At 52.4% G+C, this 23,941-nt stretch overlaps 1 protein-coding gene and 1 non-coding gene across 4 annotated transcripts; one reads left to right on the forward strand and one right to left on the reverse strand.

Annotated features, from left to right (window-relative positions):
- Positions 1-981: 981 nt before the first annotated feature.
- LOC122234712 lies at positions 982-4,425 on the forward strand. 3 transcript variants are annotated; one of them, XM_042972166.1, is made up of 4 exons: positions 982-1,033; positions 2,940-3,304; positions 3,421-4,002; positions 4,155-4,425. In XM_042972166.1, exons 2-4 carry the CDS (start codon positions 3,295-3,297, stop codon positions 4,286-4,288), a joined length of 726 nt encoding a protein of 241 aa, XP_042828100.1. In that variant the 5' UTR covers positions 982-1,033; positions 2,940-3,294; the 3' UTR covers positions 4,289-4,425. The 3 variants fall into 3 exon arrangements, with proteins under 3 accessions (XP_042828100.1, XP_042828099.1, XP_042828101.1); XM_042972165.1 differs by lacking the exon at positions 982-1,033 and having other exon boundaries at positions 2,917-3,304; XM_042972167.1 differs by lacking the exons at positions 982-1,033; positions 2,940-3,304 and having other exon boundaries at positions 3,458-3,519; positions 3,852-4,002.
- Positions 4,426-15,548: 11,123 nt separating this feature from the next.
- On the reverse strand, positions 15,549-15,673 carry LOC122234802. The gene has a single exon (XR_006212753.1). It is a non-coding gene; the product is annotated as a small nucleolar RNA SNORA76 (small nucleolar RNA).
- Positions 15,674-23,941: the final 8,268 nt, after the last annotated feature.

The raw sequence follows: 23,941 nt of genomic DNA on the forward strand, positions 1-23,941 counted from the left end.
CTAATCTTGGGGGATGTGCCATCACTTCTGCTGTGTGCAACACGGCTCCAAAAGCCCTGATGTGATACAGGGGCAGGTGGGGCTACTCAAGGCTCTGTGTTCAGGAGGTGGAGATCACGGGGCGCCATCTTGGAGGTAGGCTACCACCCCTGGAAAGGGCCCACCCAGTGCCCCGGTGTACAGGAGGCGATACAGTTGTTATGCAGCACTTACAATGACTTAGGTTGGAGAAGGGAATGTGGGAAAGATAACAGGCTGAGAACTAAGTCTCCAGGTGCCAGCTGAGACACGTTCCCTGGGCCAGGCAAAGAGACTCGGTGACCAGACTTACAGCGCCAGCAGGAGGGGCAGGAGGGGATCCCTCAAGGGGAGACTGGCGGGCACCAGGCACAGAGAGGGCCGGGACAGCCTCCGTCAGTTACGGCCAGATCCAGGTGACACGCCACGGAGCAGACAGGCAGGCTGCGGTGGCGTGGACACCCTGGGCACTCTTGTCCCTGGAGCTTCCCTCTAAAGCTGCTTGTCCCACGCAGCACACTGTGTCCACATGCACTGTGAAGTCTTGGGAGCAGCTCTGCTTGGCTTCTTAGGGTTTCTTCTGATATGAGTCTATTCCAGGCACCAGTCACTTTCGTGCATTCTCCTGAGCACCTTGCTACTCACCTGTATTCCCGAAGCCTCATTCACCCTTCTTGGGGCCCAGAGATGAATTCAACAATCGCCCAAGTGCTTGGAAGATGCAGTCTGGAATGAGATTCTCTCCACATGCCGCCTCTCTCCCATCGCCCAGGAACCTACTCAAATGACACGGCCCCCAGAGAAGCCCCCGTCTCCAGGGCCCCATCTCTCCTTCCCTGACCCCTACCCTGCTTTGCCTTCTGCAGGGCACAGATGGTACTGTGCCCATTACCTTGCATTTAGGATGGCTTGTTCACCTGCCGTCTCCCATAGGGCCGAGGGCTCCAGGAGAAGCTGGACTGTGTCTCCCCGCCTGGTTCTGTATCCCCTGAGCCCAGCCCCGTGCCAGCACCCGGTAGGTTCTCACGAAAGTTTCTGTAGGAAAGTGAATGAAGGAGGAGAGAGGAAGCTGCCACTTTCTGGTGGGGAGGCCCTGCCATGCCCAATGGAATAGCCATTATATTTTGAGACACAGATGAGACCATGGAGCCTCCTGGCTCTGCAGGGACAGGCTGTGCGAACCCAGGGAGAAGGCAAGGAGAATGGGGAGCCTGTCTAGCAATTCAAGACAGAAATGGCGGTGGCTGAGCCAAGGGTGGTGGCAGGGGAGTTGGCGAGAAGGGCTTAGCTTCCAGACTGACTCTCAAGGTAGGGCCGCCAGGGTTTCCCTGCAAGTTGGCTGTGAGGATGAGGGTTTGGGGCAGAGCCCGGGGTGTGCTGGTGCTGTGTGCTGACCCTGAGAATAGGGGCAGTGGATTTGGGGACGTGGTGTGGCCGGTGTGGGCACTGGAACTGGAGGGGTCTGTAGGCATCCAGTGGGGACATGCGTCAGAGTCCAGAGACCAAGAGTCAGGCTGGGGATGGGAATGTGGGAGCTGAGGCGCAGAGATCAACATGAAGCCATACAGCACCCAGCTGCCCAAGGGGGCGCTGGGTCCTGAACACCCCAGGTTAAGAGGGCAGGAGAGCAGAGGAACTGAGTAGGAGCAGCTGGGGACAGGACGAAAGTGCACAGTGTGGCATCCAGCACGCTTTGGGAAGGAGGGAGACAGGTGACCACCTGCCAAGTGTGCTGGGTTGAATACCTTCCGCCCCAAATTCATGTCCACGTGGCCCCTCAGTGTGACCTCAGTTATAGGGGCTTCGCAGTTAAGATAAAGTCATACTGGATTCGGGTGGGCCCTGCGTTCAGTGACGGGTGTCCTCATAAGGGGGAGACACAGAGACACAGAGGAAGAGGTGATGTGGTCACAGAAGTAGGGATGCAGTTACTAGCCAAGGAGTGCCACCTGTGAGCTGGCAGGGGTGAGGACAGGTCCTCTCCTGGAGCCTGCAGAGAGAGCATGACCCTTCAGATACCTGATTTTGCAGAACTGGGAGAGAATAAATTTCTGTTGTTTGAAGCTGCACAGTTTCGAGGCGCTTTGCCCCAGGAAACGAACACAGATCCCTCTCTGTTGCCAGCCCACCCCAGGGGACATCCAGAGGGTTGTCCAGAGGGTTGCACCTTGACCCACTCTGCTTTGTCCCCTCTGTCCTCCTCCTGCCCTGACACACCGCAGCCGAGACATATAATGACTCTCTGTGGGGAGCCTCTAGATGAGACCTCTGTGTCCGGGGGGCCGGGGTTCGAGTCCTGCTCTGCTACTTTTTAGCCTTGCTTTGTCCTCACCTGACAAATGAGAGCAACAGCATCATGAAGGCCTGAATTCACCCACAGAGGTCTGCCTGGAGGGCCCGGCACAGAGTAGGCTCTTAGAAATAGCAGCTTCCGCCCGGCACAGAGTAGGCTCTTAGAAATAGCAGCTTCCGCTCCCCACCGTGCCCAGGTGGGGACGTGATCTGTGGAATTCACCAGGGAGGATGAGCCCCGCCCCTTGCATCACAGGATGTTGTGGATGGAAAGAAGGAATGACAGGAAGACTGTTGTAGGTCTTGCTGCAGAGGGGAATCTTTGCCCCGGCCAGCTTTGGGGGCGGGGGTATGTCTGGGCTACAGTCTAGCTTTTGGCACCAGGGGGGCACAATACGCCGTACTCTTAGGGTTAACAGTTAAATACAGGATGCCCAGTAAAATCAGAACTTCAGATAAACGGCAAATAATTTGGTAGTATAAGTATATCCCAAATACTGCATGGGATATACTTAATGATACCAAGTTATTTGCCGTTTATCTGAAATTAAGCGTGGTGGGGTATTTTGTGTTTTTATTTGCTAAGTCTGGCAACCTTTCATTTGCTAAAGCCTGCTTCCCTCCACTAGGATTTACGGTCAGGTCTTGTGAAGAGGCCATCCACCGACCTCTTGGCTAGAGAACCACAGAGTCATCCCCTCACCCACCTCGGCCTCTCTCCACCTCCCACAATTTGGCTCCTTGTCCGCCATGGGCGAAACACTCTTTCCCGTTACACCTACGCCCCCAAATATGAGGAATCAATCACAATTTTAGGAAGAAAATACAGGTGTCGTGGGAGAAAGACAGAGTGAATTCAGAGTTCATTAGGCAAGCTAATCAAGTTGTCCAGCCGTGCCTTGCCGCTTCTTGGAGCCATCTGGCCCTCCTGGATCAACGCTGGGCCCAGTGGGAGGTGTTTTTCAGTGGAGGAGGAGCACAGAGATGCCTGCAGGTAACTGGACGGGAGACCCTGGCAGAGCCCGGAGGCCCTCGGAGTTCATCACCTCCCACAGGGCAGCAAGCTCAGTCAGGACCTCCCGCCAACTCCCATACTCCTTTTCTCTCGAGCTTCCTGCGCAGGAGAAAGAGGAGCAAAGGGCTGCCATTGGCCGAAGAGCGTCTGCTCTCCCACCGATGTGTCGTGGGCACCTGCCACCCTTCCGGGCGGTGAGTCGGCCAGACCACATTCCTGTGCTCCCAGAGCTGATGGTCCAGACTGGGTGAGGCAGTCAGCACAGCAGCAAGGACTTTCAGAAGGACCAGCTTCCCGAGCTGCAGGACTGCTATGGCCCCCACCCAGTTCCCTGGCAGGCCGGACCCCCTCATCCACAGGGGCCAGCGATCCGTTGTCTTGGTGGGCACCAGCACCAGGCAAATTTATCCTTCGCTTGGCTGGCACGTCAGACCCCAGGGTCAGAGAGCAGGCTCGCTTGCCCACCAGAGCCCAGCCGCTCTGGATTCTCAAGATTTCCCTCCCACCACCTCCCTTCTCCCTGCAGAGCGTACTGTCTGGGCCAAGGTGTCAAATGGCCACCCAGAAGCTGCAAAAGCTCTTCTGTCCCTGTCCTGTATGTGTCTTAGCTTTGGTTCCCCAGGAGCAGACCCGGAACAAGGACTCAGGTGCAGGTGGTGACTGGGGAGACGCGCCAGGTAGGCATGGATTAAGGAGCAGGGAGAGCAAGGCGGACAGGGAATCCGTGAGGGGCGTGTTAATGAGCGGGCTCCCGTGGGAACTGGGACTCACGATTGTCCCACCAAGAGACGATTTAGCTACTTCTCATCCATGTTCCTTTCCTCCACAGCTGATGCTGATTCTGAGGGTGTTAAGTCCCTGGATTGCCTGGGCTTCTCTGACCACGGGCTCGGCTCCTTCCCAGGCACCAGAGGCAAAGCTGCCATGCCAGTGTGTCCAGGGGCTGCCCGTGGGGGCGGGTGAACCCAGAGTCATCTTCCCAAACTGAAGCTCTGTCCCCATTAAACGCTAACTCCCCAGCCCCCTCCTCCAGCCCCTGGTAACTACCATTCTACTTCCTCTAAACATTCTATCATCTGACTCTCCTAGGTCCCTCATATAAGTGCAATGATACAGTATATGCATGTTTGTGCCTGGCTTATTTCATAACATAATGTCTTCAAGGTTCATCCATGTGGTAGCATGTGTCAGAATTTTCTTCCTTTTTTTTTTTTTTAAAAATGTTTATTTAATTTTGAGATAGGGAGCACCAGTGGGGGAGGGACAGGGAGAGAGGAGGGCAGAGGATCCAAAGCGGGCTCTGGGCTGACAGCAGAGAGCCCTATGCGGGGCTCAAACTCATGAATCGTGAGACCATGACCTGAGCCAAAGTCGGACACTCAACCAACTGAGCCATCCAGGCACCCCTAGAATTTTCTTCCTTTTTAAAGGCTGCATAATATTCGATGGTAAGTATAGACCGCATTTTGTTTATCCATTCACCTGTCGATGGATACCCGGCTTGCGTCTACATTTTAGCTATTATCGATAATGTGATGAACACGGGTTTACTCACCAGGGATTTCTGAAGAGACTTGAATGAAGGGTCTGTTGACAGAGTTAGGGGCAAAATGGAAGAACCAACAAAAATGGTGATACACCCAGAGACTCCCAAGAGTGGAAAGTCATTACCACCTCCAAGGCCTGATGGGCAAGGTCAAGGAGAGGAGGTAGCAGAGTCCAGGGAGTGTTTGGGGCTGCTCAGCAGGAACTGTAGCTTCTAGAACCACAAGGAAGCAGAGGGGTGGCAGGCCCATTGGTGATGGGACAGTGATACCCTGACATCCTTCCTCCAGCTATCTGATCTGGTGAGGCCTTCCAACAGAGCCTGGGTGTGCACTGGTCAGCTATTGTCATTATCATGCTGGTAACGTGACATTCAGTGGCTTCAAACAACAATCACTTATTCTCACATTCAAGGATATTCCGATCAATGGGGCAGCTCTGCTCCATCTATCTCATATCTCGTCCTGTGGCCCAGCCGGTACCCAGGGTGCGTCCTTGTCGTGGCCAAATAGAAGCACAGGAAGGCAAGTGCATTTTAGCCTGAGTTCCTCATGTCCGTTGGCTTCCCGTTGGCCAGGTCAGTGGGTGGGGAGGACCACTCTGCCTGCCACCAAGCCATGGCAAGGGCGTGGGGGTGTATTTCTGTTATTGGGGAGTGAGGAATCAGAAGCGGTGATCCATCAACTAGGGAAGGGGGCGGATAGTCTTCAGAGTCAGGTTCTAGAAGCCGAGGGAGATGGGGGTAGTTGGATGGGCAAACAGACTGGGGAGTAGGCCCCTTCCCTCTGAAGGCTCATCCCACCCCCTCTCCACGTGAGTCTGCATAGTCCCCCCTCCCTGCCACCAGCACACATGTCCTGCAGAGACTTAGCATGTGGTGCTCTCGGCCGCCCTGGTCAGAGGCCGGAAGGGTTAACTGGAGAAGAGTGCACCGAATCACAGAGACTTTTTCAAAGACTTGATAAATAAATCACCACTCATGTTTAATTCAAAGCCCCCGCTGCCTACAGAGAACACAGGGAAGAAGCGATCTTTCAATTAAAACAGCTCTGAGGGGCTTCTCCTGCTCTCCTGGGGCTTTCTGGCCTCTCCCTCTGGCTGGAGGAGGCCCCGGCAGGGAAGGCCAGCGTGATCCTGCAGTGATCCCAGGACAGCTTGGAACAGAACGCAGACCCCTCATGTGGGCTGTCCGGGGTCCCAGCCTCGGCTCACGGGCCACCCTCCTCCCCGATCTCACTCTCCCAGATTGCCCCTTCCGGGTTCCTCTCAGAACCCGGTTTTCTCTTCTCCATAGCTCACGTCCTTATGCGAAGTTTTTCTGTAGGTTTTCCTTGTTTCTTTATCGTCTTTCTCCCCGGCTAGAATGTCATCTCCATCAGAGCGGAAACTGGGTTCATCTCACTCCCTGCTGAATCCCTAGCATCCAGGAGAGCGCTTAGTAACACAGTAGATGCTCAATAGCTGTGTGTCTATGTTTGCGCCTTCCCACTTCTAGGCTAAACACCCCCAGCTCCTCCGTTTTCGAGCACAAAGCAGGACCTGGAGCATCTCCTTTGCTCCCTGGGTTCCCCGAGCATAGGTCTGAGCAAGAAGGCCAGAGAAATGTGGGGCCCCATGTTGCAACAGCCCGGCACCATGCTGAGCACTTTGCACGGATGGACCAGCCCGGCACCACCAGAGCCCATTTTACAGATGAGCAGACCAAGGCACATTGAGATAAAGTCACTTTGGCCAGGTGGCACCATTAGTAAGTGTGGTGGAGGCAGGACGTGGACCCGGGCCCAGGGCGTCCAGCACAGGAACCCTGAGTCACTCTTCTCAAAGGTGAGAGCTTTTTATAACCAGCGGGTGCTGTGAGGGTTGGGTTACCACACACCTCAGGAAACCCCAAGTGGCAAAGTCAGGACTGGAGACTAAAGAGAGACCGACTATTCTTGTAGGCTGGGATCAAAATAAACTCTCAATCAATAGTTTGGACTTAAAACCTAGTCTTTCATGTTTGTCAGAAATATATCCTGTTCCCAGGATAGCTCTCTCTTTTGGGAGTGATCTAGGTGCCAGCATTCAGCACACCTTAGGTGATTTATCTCAGCAATATCATGCAATTGATATTTTTTAAAAAGATTTTATTTTTAGAGAGAGAGAGAGGAAGCGTGTGAGCAGGGGAGGGGCAGAGAGAGGGAGAGAGAGAATCCCACACAGAATCCATACTCAGCACAGAGCCTGACTTGGGGCTGGACCTTACCAACCGTGAGATCATGACCTGAGCTGAAACCAAGACTTGCATGCTCAGCTGACTGAGCCACTCAGGTGACCCCATGCAACTGATACTTTAAATCTCCATTTTCTCTGTAAGAAAACTGAAGTCCCCCAAAAGTCGAATAACCCAGTCATCCCCCTTGGGAGTGTCAGAGTTCGGACCCCAGAATCATGTTCTTTCTACAGCAATCCCATAGTAATTACGCTGTTTGTTGTAATCACCCTCACCAACATTTAACGGACACTTACTGGATGCCAGACCGTGTGTTCAGCAATTACAGTTGTTAACTCATTTGATCCTAATTACAACCCTAGGAGGCAAATACTATTTTTATCTCCACTAATTACAACCCTACAATAAAAAAAAAAAAATTTTATCTCCATTTTATTTTTTTTAAACATTTTTTATTAGTTTATTTATTTTGAGAGAAAGAAGGAGCTGGGGAGGGGCAGAGAAAGAGGGGGACACAGGGTCTGAAGCAGGCTCTGTGCTGAAAGCAGCGAGCCCAGTCCAAGGCTTGAACTCACGAACCATGAGATCATGACCTGAGTCAAAGTCAGTAGGTTGAGCATCTGACTTATGATTTTGGCTCAGGTCATGACCTCACGGTTTGTGATATTGAGCCCCCCTGTCGGGCTCCGTGCTGGGATTCTCTCTCTCTCTCTCTCTCTCTCTCTCTCTGCCTCTCCTGCTCGCACTTACTTTTCTCTTTGTCTCTCACACAAAATAAGTAAATTAAAAAAAAATAAAGATGAGGAAATTAAGGTCCAGATGGTTAAGGAACTTTTTAAAAATGTAGGTTGTACATTAGCATTCAGGGGTGTTGAGGCCACCAGATCAGGAGACAATTGCCATTGAAAAGATAGGTTGTTGGGGCTTCCGGGTGGCTCAGTCAGTTGAGCGTCCAACTTCGGCTCAGGTCACGATCTCCTGGTTTGTGGGTTCGAGCCCCGTGTCAGGCTCTGTGCTGACAGCTCAGAGCCTGGAGCCTGCTTCGGATTCTGTGTCTCTCTCCCTTTCTGCTTCTCCCCTGCTCACGTTCTCTCTCTCTCTCTCTCTCTCTCTCTCTCTCTCTCTCTCAAAAATAAATAAACGTTAAAAAAATTAAAAAAAGGAAAGATAGTTTGTTTCTCATAGTTCCCAAGAGGCCACGCCACACCATGCCACGCTATGCAGGTTACACGGGAAATCACTATCATTGGTCAGAAGGCAGAGGCAATTAGGGAGAAACATAGGCAAGAGACTTTATTGTGGCTTCCAGGGGAAGGCGGGCTTAGGACTGGCTAGTTTGAATAAGTTCAGAAGCCTCCGGGGCGTAGGGCTATCGCTAGTTGTCTGGTACCTGGCTGTGGGCTAATGAGGGCAGGGGGTAGTGGCCCAGAAGGTGAGAGCCTGATAGACAAGGAGGCTGAGGGTATGAGCTCCAGACTGGTTGGTATGCATGTAAAAGACACAAGGTGAGCACTTGAGAGGCCCCAGGAATTGGCTTAGCCCTGGGATGGGCCAGTCTCTCCAGGGTCAGCAGCACATGGTCCCCCGAGGTCACCCAACACAGGACCGGAAACCTAGGTGGGCTGGCTTCAGAGCCCATGCTCTTAGCCCGTCTACAGTGAGATTTCCTCTCTGCGGCAGAGACCCGCTAATACAGCTCGGGGAGAGCTCAGGGGAAGTGACCGCAAACACTGATGTCTGAACAGAGATGAGCCGTGGGAGGCTGCAGGCGGGAACGTGGCGGGGGGGGGGGGGACAGGAGCCAGGAAGGCTGTTTGGGGCTTTCTTCAGGCAGACAAAGAGTCCCCGAGAGGCTGGTTATGAGCCAGCATTGCTGTTGTTCATACTATCATTTCAATTTGGGAGAAAACCAGCCACACCTGACGGCAACGTGAATCCCACCCCCATCGCGAAACAGCCCAAACTGGATCCAACAGACCCCACTGCCTGGCTGGGCCGCATCCTGATTGTGTTCTGACACGGGAGCGTCACCACCGAGCTTCCAGATTATTTGGATAATATGCCTTATTTGGGATAGGCAGCTGGAAGAGAGGAACAGCCTGCACTGAAATAGCAACATCTGTTGAAACCTCCCAGGAGAAAAATTCTCCTTTTGTTGTATATTAAGTCATTAAAACACAAAAAAGGAAAAGGGACATTAATTTCCCCACCATATGCAGACAATATTTTAATGCAAAGGTACCAAGGGAAGTGTCGCCTGCCTTCTGCTGACAGTCTGTGGAAGGAGTGTCAGGCAAGCGGGGGAGTGGGGTGGGGGGGAGGGTGACCCTCCACAGGAACCAATTTGTCCCCTGCAGACAGGGGACCAAGGAGCCTGGACTGGCTCTGCTCAATCCCATATTCTGAGTTTCTTTCTGCTTCCTGGGTCTGAGCTTGGCTCGGAGCTCTGGGGTCTGCACCGGGGTCTCGGGCTCGTGCTTAAATCATTGTCCCAGGTCCTTTTCTTATTTTATTTTTTTAATATAATTTATTGTCAGATTGGCTAACATACAGGGTGTAAAGTGTGCTCTTGCTTTTTGGGGGTAGATTCCCGTGGTTCATCACTTACATACAACACCCAGTGCTCATCCCAACAAGTCCCAGATCCTTTTAGAGGCCACGGTCTCCCCAAACCTGGGTTCCCTCACCTTCTGATGGCTGATTAATGACACTCGTTCTTCCTGTCCCATCGTGCTCATCCGGATCACCACACGCAGAGTGTGCAGTGGGTTCGTCCAAGCTGCCTCATGAAAGGTTCTCTTGTCATGCGACCCCTTGTTGCAGGGGCTTTTTGGCCCACTGCCTCTAATACCCTCTGCCAGGGTATTAGCCCCTGCACTCTGCGTGCTGAGAGTGCAGCAAATGCACAGAGCCACTGCCTGTTTCTGTATTGAGGGAGCAAATTACCCCTGGGCCGGTGCTTCTGTCCTCTGCCTTCCCTGACTTCCTTGGCCCAGACAGAACATCCTTCCTGCTCCATCCCCTGGGCACAGGGGCCCCATCTCTGCCCTGAGCCGGACATCCGCCCAAACAGCTTCCCCAGGCAGTGCCTTCCAGGCCAGGCCAGCCCTTAGCAAAGCCTGTTTGCATCTTGAGGATCAGCCCTCACACAGCCACTGCCTTTTTATTTTTATTTTTTTAAGAGAGAGAGAGAGAGAGAGGCAGAGGGCGGGGGGCAGGGGGAGAGAGAGAGAGGCTCCCAAGCTTGCTCCAGTGCAGAACCCCCTATGGGGCTCGATCTCACGAACTGTGAGATCATGACCTGAGCTGAAATCAAGAGTTGGATGTTTAACCAACTGAGCCACCCAGGCGCCCCAGAGCCACTGCCTTTTGTGTGCCTGGGACAGCCCTCATGAGTGGATAAAAGCCAACGTCTTCCTTCCAGAATGCCCTTGATGCTCCCTCTTGGGGAAACATGGTATTCGTTTTCTACCCTAGGAACAAAAAGCCTAGAACAGAGTGTCGTTTGCAATGGTAGCAATCACCCCAGCAAGGATCCTGGCTCTTGTTACCAGTTGACTGAGTAGTTTCCCTGGAAGAGCATATTAGTCAGGTTAAGCGAGGCTCTATGGCAGCAATAAACACTCCCAAATCTCATGGCTTTAACCCAGTTGATGTTAATTTCTTGCTCACATAAGTTCCGTGGCTGGTCCGGGTGACTCCCCAGACAACCTTCCTCTATATGTTGTCCTGACGGATACAAGCTCTGTGGTCTTCAGTCTCCCCGTCAGCACGACCTTCCCAGGGAAAAGGGGTCCTGGAGAGTCACACTAGCTTTCACAGGGTTTCACATGGAAGGTCACATGACCCTGCTGCTCCCATTTCATTGGCCAAGGCAAATGACACATCCATGCCTGGTTCCAGAGGAGGGCAGGAAGGTGCAAGCATCCTCGGAGTCAGAAGGAGAGGAGAGTTGGAGGGTGGGGGGCAGTAGTAATGCCCCCCACAGCCAGCCCCTCGCAGCGCTCACCGTGATCCAGCTGCTGTGTGTGAACCCATTGAATCCTCATGGCGATCTACTCTCATCCCCCTTCTACAGATGAGAAAACTGAGGCTCAGGTGAATGAAGTGACTTGCCCAAGGCCTGCACAGCCATCCAGTGGGTGCCACCTCCAGATGAATAGCACTGATAGGGACACAGAAAGCAGACCCCGAGCTTCTTGGATTCCCCCAGAGCTGGCTGGGGCTGGACTCCAGTCTCCTCGGAGGGGGAGGGGGCAGTGGTGGCAGCGGCCCAGCAGGGTATAAACTGAGATCAACACCAGATTCCCAGCTCTCCTGCGGGGAGCAGCTTCTCTGCAGAGACCTCAAAATCTTTGTCCCAGTCATAACGCGGTTGAGCCACTGAAAAAATGGAAATTTCTACCCCTAAAACTCTCTGGACACTCTGGTGGTGTTTTAAAGTCAGAATTCTTGGCTTTTGACAAATGGAAGTTCATTCTAATGCTGTTTTCCAGGGCCCAGCCCAATGCCCCCTTGATGAGCAGCCTCAAAAGTGTGCAACACCATGGGCTGTGGAGGCCAGGGGTCAATTATTTTTATTTGCTCATAAGAAGCTACAAATCCAATAAATGGTGGATGAAATAAGTAAGAAATTTCTTTGCATCATGAAACAAGGATCCTGGGGAGGGCTACCCTTGATGTCATCAGAAATCCAGATTATTTCTACACTCCTACTCTGCCATCCTTGGCATGGGGATTTGACCTCATGGTTACAAGATGGCTGCTACGCCTCCAGGTATCATACCTGGACTCCAGACAGAATTAAAGGGCAAAATTTGAAAGGCTGAATTTGCTCCAAGAGCTTCTTCCTGGTTCTTTTCGCTTACACGTCGGTGGCCAAAACTGGTCACTTGGTCACTTCTAGCTGCAAGGAAGTCTGACGAGATGAGTGTTTTAGCTTTCCATTCTCTTTGGGAGAGAAAGAAAGCAGGTCGGGAATGGCTCTGGGCACCGGATGCTCTCTGGCTGCCAGAGACAGGCAGATCTGGCAACATCACTTACAATGACCTTGCACAAAGTATTCCTTTGAACTTCTATTTATTCACTTGGAAAATGAGGACAATTACAGCGCCTCCCTCCCGGAGTCGCGATGCCTGGAATACAGAAAATATCGAATACATGGTAAATATTATTTTAATTATTACAATGGGAAAACAATATTTATGTAAAAGGCAGGCAGCAGACCCAGTTAATATATTTCTGGAAAATTACCCAACTATCCCAAATCACACAGAAATATATTCCAAAAGTCCCTGTAGAGGTAGCTTAGAGTTCTGCTTGAAGAGGCCTGAGGGTGAGGTGGAAACCCCTAACCTGCTTCCCTCCGCAGCCTGTAGGGGAGCAGAGCAGGGAGGAAACAGAAGGAGAGTGTGACCAGGGTGGGGCGCTCCCAGGGCCATAGTTCTGAGCCTGCCTGGCCCCTGCAGGACTCATGACCGGATGAGACAGCAGAGTGACAGAGCCGCAGGAACCCAGCCGCCTGCCTGGCCCACCCTTACCAACCCCCCCACTCCCCCCGCAGAGCTGGGACCCTCCCCACCCCCACTCACTATGATGCATTTTTTTCTTGGAACAAACAGATGAAAGATGAAAGAAAGCTGGGGGCGGCTGGTCGGGCCACTGGAAACATCTCTGAGCAGGAAGCAGCAGCTGAACTGACTACCCTTTGGAGCCGCGGGCTGCAGCCCTGGTTGCCCTGGGGTTCCTGGGGTCCCGTGAGGATGAGAACCAGAGAATGAGAAGAGCAGGCAGGCTGAACTCCTGGGGAGGAAAGTTCCAGTCTTTGCTCCTCTCGCCCAGGGAGCCCCAAGGGGTCAAGAATGGGAGAATGGACGGATCAACCATTGGGTGCCCCCAAGACCATTCTGGTTGGGGCTTGTCTCCTAGGAGCCCTGTCACCGCTGATCCTAAGGAAGGGACGTGAAAGTGTCCTGGGGTCGCGTAGAGGCAGCAGCCACAATCCGTATGGGCCGAGTGGGTAGACGCAGTATCCGGGATGTTGTAGGTGCTCCAGAAATCCGGGCTGGGGTGGCAGATGTCAGGTGCCGCTCCAGGAAATCCACACAGCCACTACTGAATTGGCTGGATGCCTGGCCTGACTCCCTCTGATGAGCGACCTCTGTCCTGCCACCTCCCCAGCTGGCCCGCCTCCTCTAGTGTGCCTTTGCAGCAGGAGAGCCAAAGGGGGACTAGAAACAGAGCATCCTGACCGGTGAGGTCACGCACGCCTAGTGAGCATACATTGAGCACCATCTGTGTGCATGGCCCTGGGCCAGAAGGGGTCAGCGCCCAGCGTTGGAGGCTGCCAAAGGTCTGTATGCAGCTCTCGATTTTCATTTAAAATCTGCTGTTTTTCATCTCCGGCACGTTCTTCTTAGAGACGACTCATGGAGTTAGTCACTCAGAGAGACACAAAGGAGAAATTAAATTAGGAGTATTCCTGTCCTAATGGCAAATCCAAACAGACACCAAGCAGCTGGCTCTCTTGGGGAATCAGCCTCCCCACGTGAGGTTGGATTTGGGAAAGAAACCAGAGGCTGTTAACTGACACATAGGGCCTCCTTCTGGGGCCTGTGGGCTAAGCTGGGACAGGGGGAATAGCGTCCATCAGTCCATCCCTCCCCCTACCAGCCCCCACCCATCCCCAGAGCCTGACCTATAACCAGGTTTGACTCATTTATTTGAACTTCTCATTAACCTCCAAGGTCATTCATGCCTCAGGCCCTTTGCACTTGCTCGGCCCTCAGCCAGGGAATGGGTTCTCCCCCAGATCTTCACAAGGTCCTTTCTCAGGCTTTAGCTGTCAGCACAAATGTCATGACGTCCTAACAAAGAGTGGTCACTCAACCCCTATGCCCTTTCTCCTGTTCTATTCTTTACTAACACTTATCTTGAGACGTCTCCTTCTTCGCTGCTGATTTGCTCACTGTCCTCCTCCCTTCACCTGGGAGCGGGTGTCGTGACCCCAGTACCCAGAAGGAACGTGCACACGGTAGTGCTCAGTAAACATTATCGAGCAAATGAAAGAACCCTATTTGGCGGATCATATAACGGAGGCCCAGAGGCTAACAGAGTTGCCAAAGTCCACAAAATGGGTCAGTGCCAGGATTCAAACCCAGGTCTTGGGTCTCCACATCTTGTGTTCCTGCCATCTAGCCCCACTCTCTTGAAGTTTCCAGGCTGCTTCTTGCTTCTGTCACAACTTACCCCTCCTGGGTCCTGCTCCCTTGAGAAGGGCAGTGACCTTTGAAGCCACGCATCCCACCTCCCTGGGAGGCGTTTGGTGCATCGACTGGGCCCAGAGGTTGGGCGGCCTGGCCTCTGAGCTCAGTTCTATCACTCACAGCCGCTCGACCTTGTTAAGTCACTTACCATCTTGTGCCTCTGTTTCCCCTTCTGTAAACTGGGGGTGATAGTAATATTGCCCCTCTTAAAGAACGTGTAACAGTTAAATGAAGTCATACACATAGAGCCTCGGAACTGAGCCCTACACAGAGGAGCAACAAAGGAACATCGTTGTCATTGTAGGGATGGCCTGTCCTCCTAGCCGTCTTGCCCTGAAGGCCACACGGCATCTCCCGCCGACCCTCCACCCTCCCCACACGCCACTGCTCCCCTCAGCTGCAGCACCCGCCACGATCCCTGAAGCCAACGAACTAACGAACCACATCCTCCTGGTGGGAATGCTTTCTTTCCTCGGAAAATCCCTCTCCACAGCCGCCTCCTCTGAGAAGCCTTCCTGGATTCCCGGCCCAGCAGCAAGCTAACACTGGAGCGATACCACAGGGAGGTCAGGTGGCAGGGAGCCAACTCACAAGCCACGTGGAGCCATTTTAGAAGCAAATCTCCAGCCCCGGGTGAGACTTGCCACTGATGTCTCAACTGCAACCACCTGGAACCTAAGCTGGAACCACCCAGCTGCATCACTCCCAAGTTCCCAAGCCACAGAGAGCAAGGTCGTAAGTACTCTTGTGGGGTTTTTAATGTTTGTTTGTTGGTTGGTTTATATATTTTATTTATTTGTTTGTTTGTTTGTTTGTTTGTTTTTATTTATTTAATTTTTGTCCAAAGCTTTTATTCCCATGCTTGGTACAGTATCCATACAAGCAGCCGGCCCTAAACAGTAGCTGTTCTCAAATAGGTCACTGCCACACCTCGGCCAGGTGAGTTAAATTCATGCAGCCTCAGGACCGAGACCAGCTCCTGTCAAGTAGACCGCGGTCCTCAAACTGCTCCCGGCCCCTCACTGCCCTCCCTTCGGGGCCCCCCACGACGCGGTTAACCCGCAGGTCCCGATGATCACGTGAGAGGACAGCACTTCCACAAAAGGAACAGGAACGTGCGGACACGGAGTAGCAGGGCCTATAGGACGTCTCCCCAGGGCCCTTTCCATAAGGACCCCGACCTGCTCGCAGCCGGGTGTCCCCGTGTTGCTCACGGTTACAAGGGCCGCGGGGGGAGGACCTGGCGGCCCCAGTTATGGGCAAGCGCGTGCGTGCCTCCTGAACCCGGCGCCACGCGCAGGCGCGGCAGGGGCTCAAAGGCAGCGCGTAATGTTTATTTATTTTTGAGAGAGAGAGAGAGAGAGGGCGCAAGCGGCCGCGCAGAGAGAGAAGGAGAAGGAGAATCCCGAGCGGGCTCGGCACTGTCAGCGCAGAGCCCAACACGGGGCTCGAACTCACCGACTGTGAGATCATGACCTGAGCCGAAACCAAGAGTCAGATGCTTAACCAACCGAGCCTCGTAAGTACTCTTGTTTTAAGCTAAGTGTTGGGATGACTTTTTAATGCTGCAATAGATGACTAATGTCGCGTATAAAACCCCACCAGAGGGCATTGCGCTCTGATGGGGTGACTGTGAGGTGGTGCTCCGCCGGAGTCCTGGGGTGTCCCCATGGGATTACTGCCCGTATCTCACTCTCCCACCCCATATCCTTCCCTCCCAAATAAGCCACTTGTCCTCAAATCCTTGTCTCTGAGTCAGCTTCTAGAGGCCCAAACGAAGACACAGGGAATGTCAGTCTCCACCATGTGGTCCTGCCTCCTCTCTGAGTATCACTGCCGGGGGGGGGGGGGGGGGGGGGGCTGCACACACACAGCTCATCCAGCCCTGAGGGCCTGCTTCTTCTATGGGTCTCTCACCTCCCAGGAAACTCACCTCCTCTTTCCTGAGCAGAAAATCCCTCCTGAATCCAGGCTGGTGTCAGCACTCAAGGCCTGAGGATCCCAAGGGCACCCCAAACCCTTCCCTGTCCACTCCTGTTCCCAGCATGCGTCCAAGAGTTCCTACCAGTGTAGAGAATCTGCCCTTCACTCCCACTCTGCAGCTGGCATAAATACAGTCTCCCCACAGTGGATTAGTTTTCAAATGTATGGAGATGGTGTGATAAATAACTTTTAAATTCTTTTTTAAAATGTGGGGTGCCTTTGCACCCCAATGTTTATGGTAGCACTATTGACAATAGCCAATGTATGGGAAGAGCCCAAATGTCCATCGACAGATGAATGGATAAAAAAGAGGTGAGATATATGTGTATATACACAGTGGAATATTAGCAATAAAAAAGAATGAAATCTTGCCATTTGCAACAATGAGGGTGGAACTAGAGTGTAATATGCTAAGTGAAATTAGAGAAAGACAAATATATGACTTCACTCATGTAGAATTTAAGATACAGAACAGATGAACATAAGGGAAGCAAAAATAATATAAAAGCGGGGGGGGGCAAAGCGTAAGAGACTCTTAAATATAGAGAACAAACTGAGGGTTGCTGCAGAGGTTGTGGGTGGGGGGATGGGCTAAATGGATAAGCGGCATTAAGGAATCTACTCCTGAAATCATTGTTGCACTATATGCTAACTAACTGAGGTATAACTTTAAAAAAAAAAAAGTGTGCCTGAATTCATTCGAATAGCTGTTTGTTCTCTACTGGTGTCTCCATCCACAGGCTAAGTGGATTTTTCTGACATTACAAAGGGGTCCTCCCCCTGATTAAGGTTGGGGCCCCGTGGTGCAACATAGGCCATTAACCCAGGGTAGCAGTGTGGTGACAGCCGTGGGCAGTGCCAGTTTAGGAAGGGAATTGGGAGGTGGGGGAGGCTACCTCACAGGTGATGTCCAGGTTTCCCAGGATACGTGAGACTCCAAACGGCGATCTTGCCGTCAGACGTGGGGTCTGATTTGTGTTCTGAAGTTGAGGTCACTGAGGCCTCGGTGGCATCTGCATCAGCTGTCCCTGTGTCAGGACTTTTTGCCTCAGTCCTGGTTGTTGACTTTTCTGCTCTTGATTTGGGGGGGGGGGGGTCTGCAGCATCTGGGACCTCCAACAGGTCTGTTGTCTACAGTTGTGCAGGGTCATAGACACATGGTCCTAGAGGGTTCCATGCACAGGGATTTCTCCAGAGCATTCCTGCCTTCCTGCTATTTTCATGCTTTTCATTTGCTTGTCTGTGTCCCTCCAACCCTGAGCCCCATGTGAGCTGAGTCTTTATCACCCCTGTGCTGCGTGCCCAGCTGAGGCCGAGCCATCAACATGGCCACCAGAACCATCACACCAGCCACACGTGTGATCTAAATTCTCTAAGAGCCATTTTAAAACAGCAAATGCAGCAGAGGAGATGGATTTTAACATTATATTTTATGTAAGCCAAAATACCCAAAATGTTTATCATTCCAGCATATGATCAATGTAAGATTTATTAATGAAATGTTTTACTTACTGCATATCCCTATTCAGACCCCTAAATTTTCACCAGAAACACCTGATCTGTATTTAGACTTCATAAAATTTGTGGTTGAAAAAAACAGATTCATGGGGCGCCTGGGTGGCTCAGTTGGTTAAGCGTCTGACTTCTGCTCAGGTCATGATCTTGCAGTTTGTGAGGTCGAGCCCCGCGTTGGGCTCTGACAGCACAGAGCCTGGAGCCTGTTCAGATTCTGTGTCTCCTCCTCTTTCTGCGCCTCCCCCACTCATACTCTTTCTCTCTCTCTCTCTCAAAAATAAATAAACATTAAAAAAAAATTTTTTTTTAAGCAGATTCAAATGTCCAAGTTGTTCCAAACATCCTTGAGGGTTTTCCAAGAACTGTGTCAAGCATCTACTTTAACATTTAAATGAATGCAAAACAAACAAAAATTTTAAATGAAGCGTTCAGCTCCTTGGTCACTCTAACAACATTTGGGGCCAGTGACCACTCTACTGGGCAGCGTAGATCGAGAACATCCCACTGGGCAGAGACTTCTGTTGGACACAACAGATCCCAGCCTTCATGTTCTTTGGACAGGGGTGCTTATTAACAATGAGTTGGGACCCGTCTGGACGCTGACTCAGACCCTCACCTCACCCCCGAGGGGTTTGGGGTGGAGACGCACGCTCCGCCTGGCACCCCCACCCGTGAAACTCGTAATGCCTCTACAACCCTCAAACACAATTCTGCAAAGGACGTGGGCAAGAAAGCCCAGAATGAGAAGGTGGATTGATTCAATATTCCCCCTAGACCTTTGTGTTCCAGATGGGGCCTTGGAACCTAAAAATGTCAATATGCTCCTCAGAGACCAATGCTTCCAAGAACGTGTGGAAAAGCAAAGTCTGAGACCAGCGCATCTTTAAACATTTCCCGGGTGGGGCCCATCTAGTTCATTTCTGGTGACACTTAAGGGTGGTGAGGGGCTGTCTGCCCATTAAGCCGGCCACAGGCTGCCGCTTTAATTTACTTTCCGCTATTTCGGGGCCTTGGTCTGCTTGTGTGGATTTTCTCTTAGCCTCAAACAAATAAATAATTCATCCCCAAAGCGGCACATTTGCTGGTACTGCTTAGATTAAAATCCCTAAAATATGTATTTCATTTGGATTTGGTGGGGCCGTTATCAGTCTCAGATAGCACTGGAGCTAAAATAAAATCTGGAGCTCTTATGAGATAACCCACAAGTCAACTCCGGACGTTCTCTGAATCTGGATTCTTCTCACTGTGGTCTCTCCTAATGACCGGCCTGGAGACAGCAAGTGGCGGTGTTTTTATAGCGCAAGCTGGTCCTCTGGCTGAGTCCTCCTAATTACCGTGTTGGAGGGCATGTAGCACCTGCTTCCTGTGCTTGTAGAACTGAGGAAATGTGCTATGTAATATTTATGGTTCCTGTAAAAATCACGGAATAATTTTTGGGGCCTAGCATTTGGTGGTGTTTGCAGTAGAGGCTCCCAGCCTTCGAGAAGGTGCACCCTCCCCGCCGCCTTCAATGGGGTCAGGCACACCTGCCCGGGGATCGTGCCCTCCTTAGGGGCGTGTGGCCGGGCTCTCCTGGCAGCACTGGCCTGAGAATTTGGGTCAGTGATGGGATTAAAACCCCATTTAAAGATGCTCAGAAACGTGTTAGCCTCCGGCGAATTCATTCGGAATCCTCACAACTGTCCTGCGTTGACCTTCATCGTGTGTCTGGCAGAAGCTGGAAGAAACCAGGGAGGAGGGGAGAGTCTTGAAGATGGTAAAGGTGGAGGGGAGAGGGGGACCCCAGGAGACCCAAGATTCTGCCAGCCTTCCTCCCTCTCTCCTTCCCTTCCTCCCTTCCTTCCTGTAACATTAAAAACTTTTTTAGATGGGGCAGCTGGGTGGCTCAGTCAGTTAAGGGGCTGGCTTCGGCTCGGGTCATGATCTTGCAGTTTGTGAGTTCGAGCCCCGTGTCGGGCTCTGCGCTGACAGCTCAGAGTCTGGAGCCTGCTTCAGATTCTGGGTCTCCCTCTCTCTCTGCCCCTCCCCCACTCACTCTCTGTCTCCCCCAAAAAATGTTAAAAATTTTACAAAATTTTTTAAATGTTAATTTATTTATTTTGAAAGAGAGAGAGCGAATGAGGGGGGCAGAGAGAGAGAGAGAGAGAGAGAGAGAGAGAGAATCCCAGGCAGGCTCCAAACTGCCAACACAGAGCCCCACATGGGGCTCCAACTAACAAACTGTGAGATCATGACCTGAGCTGAAATCAAGAGTTGGACACCCAGGTGTCCCCTTCCTGTAACATTTAATAAATACCTACTAGGGGCACCTGGGTGGCTCAGTCGGTTAAGCGTCCGACTCTTGGTTTTGGCTCAGGTTATGATCTGACAGCTTTGTGGTTTCGAGCCCCACATTGGGCTCTGTGCTGGCAGCATGGAGCCTGCTTGGGATATTCTCTCTCTCTCTCTCTCTCTCTCTCTCTCTCTCTGTCTCTCTCGCTCGCTCGCTGCCTTTCCTCCACTTGTGCTGTCTCTGTCTCTCTCAAAATAAACTTTAAAAAAATTTTAGTAAGTACCTACTATGTGCCAAGTACCCATAAAGAGGCCAAATATCACCAACGACACAGCCACGTCCTTGAAGCACACGGTCAAGAAGCACATGGCCTGGAGGAGGGGAGTTACCCTCAGGAATCACACGTGTAAATGCACAGTGGTGCCAGCCGCTACAGAGAAGCATCCAAATGAGTGTTTCTTGAACATGTCAGAGGCCAGGGCAGTACAGGTTTTGGTCCTCACTGGCCTGATACCCACGTGGGCGCAGGGCAAGGCCTCTGCGTGTGCCGGCACTGTGACGCCCAGCCCGTAAACGTCCGCGTCATCGATGCCTTCATTCACTCCCTCCATCCACGAGCACTTGCCATGCGGGCCCCGTGCTGGGCGCTCACAGGCGACCCTAACCCAGCTAGGAGACACCAGTGGCAGGGGTGAGCTGTGGAGGGTGAGGCCTCGTGCTCAGGGAGGAGAAGGGGGGGTCAGTGTGGACAAAAATGAAGGCCCCCCCCAAATGAGGACCAGCCACGGCTATTTATTCAGAGCCTCCTAAAGCAAATAAACCCGTCATTTGTGTTTGGCAGAGATCAAAGGCGGGCAGCAGGGTGGTGGAGTTTTACAAGGGGCCACAGGGAAGGCTCAGACTTGCCCTGGCTGGGGGGCCTGAGGAAGCTGGAGGCGGGCTCCCTAGAAGTGGGACATTCTATGTGATCGGTTAGGGGACCATACTTGGCTTTCTCTGGTTTGTCCTAAGTTGGAATCAGGAACAAAAACGAGCGAAGCGGCCAGCCGATGAAGTCCTGGCCGTCTGGGGCCCGTTGCTGCGGGGGGGGGTTCAAGTTCTGTCTTCACATACGGTCTGGCCCCTGGTTGGCATTTCAGTCTCTCCTCTTGAGTCCCCCTGCTCCCTGCCACCCTTCGAATGAGACTTCATTCCACGTCCTCACATCAGGAAGGCATCATAGAGGGGGGGTGCATGAGCTGAGTCTGGAAGGGAGAGGAGAGTTGAGTTGTCTCGGGGAAGGGCACTCAGGGCAGAGGAAGCAGCCTTGGGAAGGAGCCCGGGACCCAGGGAGTAGTGAGCACTTGGGGGCGGGGGCACCAGAGGGCTTCGTGCCCACAGAGGCAGGGAGATGGGATGAGACCAGAAAGAGCGAGAACCCGGGTCATCCGGAGTCTGGAGGTTACCTGGGGGCAATAGGGAGCCACCCGAGGGCTTTCGGAAAGGGCAGGCCACGATCTAAAGTGAGAACTAGAAAGTGGGATGTGCCATCCTGGGGACAGTTCATTGTCGTGGGGTGGGGGCTGCGGGAGGCGGTGCTCAGGGGGAGATGGGAAGATTTGCTGTCGCACTGGTCTGGCCAAGAGACGAGGGGCCAGAGCCATAAGAAGAAGAGTCAGTGGAGACAGGATGGACAGCCCCAGCCGTTCCCGTGAGGGATCCTGGGTGTGGAGGTGACACAGAGATGCTCCTGGGTTCCACGCAACAGCCTGGGTGTCCCTAGGAGCAACTCTCAGGATGTGTGGTGCCATATTCTCCAACTCGTCCTTCACTGAAATGTTACGGGGCAGTACCTCATAGTTAGCGCAAGTTAGCTTGCACAGATGACCAAGGAGGCCGTGGCCAATCACTGAGCATGTGCAGTGTGGTACTATGAATGAATGCATGCACGAGTGAGTGGGTGAGTGAGTGAAGGACGGGATGAATGAATGATACAACAAAGCTCCTTCATCCAACCAGAGCGCTTCCTTGCAAAGCAAGAAGTCGGCTCCCTCAATGACTGGGATGTAATTTAGTTCCTAATGAGCCTTTGAGTGTGTATCGTAATTAGGGAGCACTCTGGCGGGCGAACCTGTCGGCCGGACAAGCCACTTCTTTGTTGAGTTGAGCTAAGATGGTGATTTACCAGAGTGAAAACTAATAAGATTCCATAGTCACCAGCTTTTATGTGCAGTCATATAATATGGGTGTAATTATACGCGCGCATCCGTAAATTGGACACAGACCTAAAGAGCATGTTTCTTCTGGTAGCAAAGCGAAAGACTCGGCAAAGCCATAAAAGATATCACGGTGCCTGCTGTGTGCGTGTGGAAGCTGCCATTGGTGGGGTGTCTGTTTCCACGAACTCGGTGATCTGGGGGCTCTTTTGTGATTCGGCAGTCTTGCCCTTTCTTCTTGAAGTCAGGCAGTGCCCAGTCTTGGCGGCCTCCCCACGTCTCAACCACTAACGTCGGCGAAAGCTTTGTGCTGGCTGAGAGCATTTCTTGCACTTTGTGTGGCTTCCAGCCGTGTTGTTGGTTAATCACAGAGCTTAAAATGTGATCAGACAAGATCTGACTTTAGCCTTTCTAAGCTGGCAATTTTGCAGAAGGCCCACGGAATGACATTCGTTACTTTAATTGTAAAGCCCTTGAACTACTGGTTCTACCTGAAGCAGATAGAGTGGCGGTGGCTGGGGTGGGGGTGGGGGGGTGGATTGAACAGCAAGCCTGCCCCCTCCTGGAGCCATTCCTTCTCCTGTAAAGGAGGGGTTTGGTCCAGGCTGCCTCCTTGTAAGACCCCCCCCCCGCCACCCTGTAATATTCTAAAACCCTAATTACTCCCTAGGACATGGCTTCTGTAACTGTCTTTTAACCCCACCTTGTAGGAACCAGTCCAGAATTGGGTAAAAAGGCTGAGAAACAGATACCCAGGACAGTTTGGCTGCTCAGTGCTCAAATGACTCTGGGGAGATACTCTTGTTACCCATTTGCCAAGTCAGGTTGATTCAGCCTGGCCCTTGCAGGCTCTTTGAAACCCTGGAGGGAGAGTCTGTTGGGGGGCTGAGCTGGGGTTTTGGGGGGGTAACTTGTGTGCAGATTTCCCAGTGCTTTTGTGGCTAATCCTATGTGTCGGCTGCCCTCTGGGGAGGCTGTGGGGGATGGGGGGGATCCAAACTGTCCAAGGTCTCTGAGGCCTTCCAGGAGGAGACAGACCGGTGGTCACCTCACCAGCTGGGTGGGATTCTGTTGGACAGATAGAAAGAGACAAGGCATTCCGTGTTTTCATCTGGGCGGTGACCACCTGGCTATGTGTGCAAAGATCCGCTGAGCCCTTGGAATGCTCCACCTGATAAGAGTGTCTTTGCTTACTTGGAGGCCTTGGGCAATGGCAGACAGTCTAGTAATATGATTTAGGATGGGGGCTTTGGGTCACAATGGTCAGCTTGACCTCCAGAAGGGCTGGAGACTGAGGTCAGCCATACGGGGAGTCAACCATGTCTGTGTTATGGATCCCCAGTAAAGACCCTGGGGGCGCCTGGGTGGCTCAGTCGGTTGAGCGTTCAACCCTTGATTTTGACTCAGGTCATGATCCCAGGGTCGTGGGATCCAGCCCTGTGTCGAGCTCTGCGCTGGGCTTCTCTCTCTCTCTCTCTCTCTCTCTCTCTCTCTCTCTCTCTCTGTCTTCCCCTCTGCCCCTCTCTCCCATTTGCGTGCTCTCTCTCTTTCTCTCTCTAAAATAATAAAAATAAAAATATAAGACTCTGGACACCGAGGCTGGGGGGCTTCCCTGCTCATGCATATTGT

This window comes from Panthera tigris, chromosome E3 (genome assembly GCF_018350195.1).
Source record: "Panthera tigris isolate Pti1 chromosome E3, P.tigris_Pti1_mat1.1, whole genome shotgun sequence".
In the NCBI taxonomy this organism is placed as follows: Eukaryota; Metazoa; Chordata; class Mammalia; order Carnivora; family Felidae; genus Panthera; species Panthera tigris.

Excerpts from the sequence above, each read along its gene's own strand:
- LOC122234712 (XM_042972166.1), top strand. Across the intron at positions 4,003-4,154 it reads TGACTGGGGAGACGCGCCAG|CTGATGCTGATTCTGAGGGT; the intron begins GTAGGCATGGAT and ends TTTCCTCCACAG.